At 36.9% G+C, this 6,000-nt stretch overlaps 1 protein-coding gene across 1 annotated transcript in view; it reads right to left on the reverse strand.

Annotated features, from left to right (window-relative positions):
* spag8 (sperm associated antigen 8) overlaps nucleotides 1–4,682 on the reverse strand; it is a 43,648-nt gene extending 38,966 nt beyond the window's left edge. The window contains exon 1 of the mRNA XM_028805968.2: nucleotides 4,497–4,682. Within this exon, the coding sequence (XP_028661801.1) occupies nucleotides 4,497–4,550 (54 nt within the window). The 5' untranslated portion in view covers nucleotides 4,551–4,682. The remainder of the gene's footprint in view (nucleotides 1–4,496) is intronic.
* Between the last annotated feature and the right edge of the window lie 1,318 nt (nucleotides 4,683–6,000).

The following is a 6,000-nucleotide window of genomic DNA, read 5'->3' on the forward strand; positions in this document are numbered from 1 at the left end:
GTAAGGCTTTGAAGTTTAAGTCAGAGAATTTCAAAAACGGGGTTTACCTCACATGCATTTATTGGTTACTTTGCAAAAAAAATATTAACTGCTGATGATGTAGATTGTTTTGTCTGTGCTGAAATTCCAAACAGAGAAACCTATATTGAATTATAGTACAAAGTCATTAAACACATGTCTCACGGACCTCATTTAAAAGATTCAGCATGTTGGGACTCGAAAGATTCCAAATATTGTTTTTAACGAAGTTCCGAAATAAAAGTGAAACTAATGAAATAGCAACAATTCAAAGAACAAAAAAATCTTGAAAGTGTGTATCCAGAAAACCAAACACAGGGGTTGGTGAGCGAAGCCCCCTAGTGTTTATATATAAATTACAAAATAAAAATAAACAAATTAATCAAAAAAAGACATAAAAAAGGAATCTGACCCACCAGTCAGGGGAGGGAACCCAGCATAACCATAATAAAATGTACAGAAATTCTGGTTGTAATATAACAGTCATGGGGTGAGAGGAAGACGAATGCTGAGATGAAAGCAAGACCTGGTGTGGAGGCAATAGGTGTTGTGCTAAAGAGAAACAGATTTATCAGATTTGGGGCATATGTAGTAAAAGGTATAGAATGATTGGGTGAAGAGGTAAACCAAGATGGAAGTGGAGATAATGAAGCTCAGAGGGAGAATGAAGAAGACATGGCTGTAACATATAATAAGAATAGGTCTCACTCCAAAGGATATCCAGGATGGCGGTGATTGAAGCAAAATGATTTCAGGGGTAACTGACTAACCTGAGTAAACATGGCTGTCAAACTGACAATGATGATGAACTTTCTGTAGACACATCTTTTTTAAGGAATATGGGAATAATCTAATCATGGTGCTGGACAGTAACAATGTGTTGCAAATTGGTTAGAAAACATGCAAGTAAGAATACTAAAATTACTTTGTTTAGCACTTGTCTACTAAGAAGAGAAACTGCTGTTATTGTAACAGCTAAAGCTTATAAAATTTTGATTATGAGAAGATCAGCATTGCAAATGTCTTGTAAGAAGCACTGCAAGTGAGCTCAATGTAAAAAGCCATACAAATTCATATACAGGTATTAGGTATTAGGTACTGTTACATGATGGCAGGATATCCATATAAAAGTGATGTGATATCACACTTGGGACATGTCAAGTCTGTAAATGGTATTTCAGTTTGAGGAGAGCTAGACTAAAGGTGATTTTCTTGAGTATTGGGTATTGGAGAGGTAGGGGACAACACCATCTGCATTGTCCTGGACGGGACACTAGTTCATTGCAGGGTACACACATGTCCAGGCTCTTATAACAGGCCAATCTAGTGCTACCAATCAACCCAACCTGCATTGGGATGGGGGAAGAAATTGGAGAACCAGGGGGAACTCATAATGATAAAAAGAGAAAATACAAAAAACAAACAAAAATAAATCAAAAATTACATTGTTTTTATTAAGCTAATGCATGGGTGTCACACTAGGTTCTTGGAAGGCTGCAGTAACTACAGATTTCATTCAACCTAATTTCTTAGTTAGAAGTCAACTATTAGTACTAATGAATCAAATGTTTTTGTCTTTACTTTAATTGACTTGGTTGTTAAGACTCAGAAGCCTTAATAGCTTCTTTTAGGTTTAAAAGGCTTCATTCTGGGTCTTTAATTGCCTGTAATTGTCTTATTTATCTGACATTTAACAATAAGATGTAAATAACAAAGGACCAATCAGCTAATCTAATCTGTTTTGCACCTGTGTGTACTCATGATTAAGTAACTGTATCAATAAAATTTGTGAAAAGAATTAGAGAAAAAGCATGAAGTACTGATCTCTTCTGTTCTACAGACACAAACTGTACGAAATTATAAATATTTTGGCATAATGACACCACTAACATTTGTTAGAAATAACGTGTTTCATTAAGAACAACACCTATATTCTAATTGAAATGTTGTGTGAGTGAAATTTAGGTGGCACAGTGAGTAGTGCTGCTGCCTCGTAGCTCCAGTGTCCTGGACTTAAATCCAATGTCTACATGTAATCCTTGTAAAGTTTCTACATCCAACCCCACTGGAAGTGTGAGGATAGTTCAAATATGGAAGATTGTGATCATTTTGCCTCAACAGAAACTATGTATTAAAATTCTCCCAGCAAGGGCAGACATTTTTGAAAAAACTTGGTTTATTCTGTTTTCATTTGCTGAGCTTCTCCAGTGGTGAATCTATCACATAGGCTCTTAAAAGCAAATGTGGCAAAGTGGTTTTTCACAGTAATGCCATAATGAATAGAGGAACCATTTTTAGTACCCAAAAACATTGTTCACATGAAGGTTCCAGAAAGAATTTTGATTTATTTAGATCCAGGTGAGGTTTCATAAATAACAATGACTAAATGATACTAGCTAGATTTGTGGAATACCACTGGGTTTGTGATTTTAAAAGGAGTCTTGCTACATACATACATTTTCAAAATCTGTTAAAATTATGCTAGGTAACCTACTAGACATTTTTGTTCTCTCTGCATATTCGGAACCTTTTCAGAACCAGCTTCACATGCAGAGAGCCCTTCCCAGAATTGCTGTAAATGGTTCTTTGTCAAGCAATGGTGCTACACCCAGTAAAATGCTATTTTAGATCCAGTGTTTTTCAGGGAGTATGCAGGGAGGAATACTAGTGCAGTGGCAGGAGCCGGGCCTGGTCATTTCAAGTGCGAACAGTGTGCATGTTCTGCATGGGCTTTCCACTCACTTCCCAAACAGGTACATATTTGGCAATTCTAAATTGGCCATGTGTGGGTTTGTCCAAGAATGGGCCCTGAGATGGACTGATTTCCCATTCAGGGTCTGTTCCAGCTTTGCACCACATGTTTCCAGAATAGACACCAGCTCCCTGTGACCCTGTATGTATTAAAAAGTGTTATGAATGTTATGCTGTTTTAAGTAAGTAATAATTCATTTGTACACAGAATTCATGTCTTACATTCATAAAAAGTATGGTAAACTTTTTTATTTTATAACTTTGTTTCACATATAAAACAAATCATTTAAAGCATATAAAAATTGCTCTGTAATTAAGTTGTTATTTACACTAAACTTTGAATGTAATAATTCAGACATTTTGCTAAATTTTCACTATTGCAGTAATGTAATGGGTAATTGAGCAATTAAAAATTCTCACAAAAAAGCACCATTTCATTTTCCTATGACTTTTCCATCCTTCCATATATAACTGGCTTCTTCTATTCAGGATCACAGGAAGCTTCTTATGTGGTAGGACTGCAATGCAGGAGGGCACCAGTCTTTGATAAGATGCTTTAATGAAATGACTACTATAACTAAAAACTTCATATAAGACTTAAAGAAGTAAAAATCCTTAAAATGTAATTTTGAGATGATTAGTACGTTTAATTAGATTTTATTGCTTTACTTGACACATCACATGCCAAAGCATGGTTTTTAAGTGATGACACTGTGGGACGGTTATTAGTGCTATTGACTCACCGCTCAAGAGGTTTAAGTCCTCAAATCCTTCTCTGTGGGTTTTTCATCCTGGCACTCTGGTTTCCTTTACTCTTCAATTATTTCATTAATTGGTAAATATACTAGGTGACTGTGCCCTGTCATGGTCTGGCATTACTTCTGGGGTTGGTGCCCATCCTATATGGAGAGTTGCCAAGATAGATTCTGCCTCCCTCTAACTCTGAACTGGGGGAGGATGGTTTGTTAATGGATGGATGAATCTTAATGTGTGTGTGTATGTAGCAGGTACTAACTATACAGGAGTTTCTGAACTTGAAAATAACGTGTGTGTCTGTGTCTAAGCCCATTCAACTTTAAGCTGTTTTTGTCATGTATGTACGTTACAATAAGATTCTGATTTGCATGTCTCCCAAAAAGCAGTGTCAGTAATTAAAAAGTAACAACCACCAATGACTACAAGATATAATACAAAATAAACAACTCATACAAATGATCAGAATGAGTAGCTGTTGATTAGTTGTAAATTCAATGGATACAAACTGTCCCTGAATCCCACAGGTTTAGGTGCTGGTGGCTGAGGAAAGTGGCTGTGCAGGATGGACAAAGTCGTATTGTCGTTGTCCATTTGTTAAGGAAAGGTGTATTTTAGTTTTCAAACACCTGTAAAGCACATCAGTTAATCAAGCAGCCATTCGCTTAGGAATTTGTCTGAAACTAATGCCAGCAGCTTTTGGAATCTTTCAACTTTGGAAATTTCTTCTGGAAAAAAATCCTCGACATAAAGAGTAGGCCTATGTATCAATTACTAATCACCCTGATAAAAAATGCTGTCATGTATAAAAGTAATTTTGGCGAGACATAAATTAAAAGCGATAAAGTACTTTTATTGTACTTAATTATTTCTTACGAGAATTCAAGTGAAAATCACCGTACCTCTTCTACCCATAAAGTACTTTTATTGTACTTAATTATTTCTTACGAGAATTCAAATGAAAATCACCTTACCTCTTCTACCCAGTTATGTAACAAGCTTTTTCCTCCATACGCCGATTTTGCCATTCTGAGATAACACGTGTCAACTCAAAACGTAAAAATCCGCCTATATGCAAAAATAAAACTTCCTAAATATGTACGTTTTCTTGATCCTTGGCTACGATGGCCGCGCGTTTCACTCTAATACTCTATCTCAGCAATTGCTTAAACCGTGTAGCCATGACAACAGTAAACAATGTGAGGCCCGCGTGCGCCTGCCAGGGAAGCACGTGACAAAGTGCTGCCCTGTGTGGATTCGTGTTGCTGATTTTATTACGCGATGTTTAATACTAAATTAGGTTACATAACATGAATAACTTTTCATATAACGCAGTTTATAAATTTACTCGTACATGAAAATAAACAAAACTGACCACGTAAACCGACTGACCTACAAGTAGGCTTCTTATGTTAACGCTAGTAATATACTACTCCTGTTGCTCTCACAGTATTGTGATTAATTACAGCCAAGACTGATAGCTTTAAGTAAAAATTGCACACTGTTCTTATTGCCCTAAAGCGCCGATTTCGATTTCACCAATTGGAAAAAAGTCACATTTAATACATTTGCATATCTTCTTTCAACGTGTATCACTTCATAAATGACAACCGTGCAACTGGGTAAGCTTCTCTTAGAAGACCTTAGCGTGCGATCTATTTGAACGGCTCGTAAAGAAGTGGAGCGCGGCTTTGGACCGACCCCGTGCTGCGCCACTTCGAAGTGTTCGATCAGGTAGTGCGTGGGCGCCCGTGATTAAGAAAGTGTTGCGTAATTGTTAAATAATTTCGGTTTTAACAAAGGAAACATTTCCCTTGAAGGCTACACTCCTGGTTTTAGTGTCCAGCTGCTTTTCTGAATCCGCCTGTCCATCACAGCGTTGCAGGGCGCTCGAATCTGTTCCCGCTGTAAAGAGACCTAAAAAGGACGTCAAGGCATTTCAGGGCACAGTCAGACTTGGGCCAAGTTGGATTCTCTGATCATCTGAATATCCAGAGCAACCACACTGTCACTGCAAACTCTTTATAGATGGCAGCCAATCCAGGACTTAATTTTGGGTGCAAGTGATAGAAGTAGGATACGCTGTGCTGTCATGTAGAACTAATCAGTAGCTTACCTTGAAATTTCTTAATTTACTTGGAGATGTAAACCGCTAGGTTCAGTATTATATAAACTGTTCCCTAAGGGTTTTAGTTTATATGTTAGTCATTGTATCCTGATTATGTGCTCCAGGCATGCATAATTATTCTATTGTTATTTTATTCTGAGATACAGTTTTCCGTAAATAATGCCCAGTCCCCACAGGCATTTTTAACATTCTTTATCAAAGTTTTACAATACATAATCACAAGCTGTTTTTGAGAACATTTAACCATCTGTTTGTTGCTGGTACATTACCACAGATATGGCAGTTGGATGGTACAGTTATTTAGTATAGCACGAGTGATCTTATTTCGATTTACATCCTGGTCACCATCT

The sequence above is a fragment of the Erpetoichthys calabaricus genome, chromosome 7 (genome assembly GCF_900747795.2).
Source record: "Erpetoichthys calabaricus chromosome 7, fErpCal1.3, whole genome shotgun sequence".
Lineage (NCBI taxonomy): Eukaryota > Metazoa > Chordata > Cladistia > Polypteriformes > Polypteridae > Erpetoichthys > Erpetoichthys calabaricus.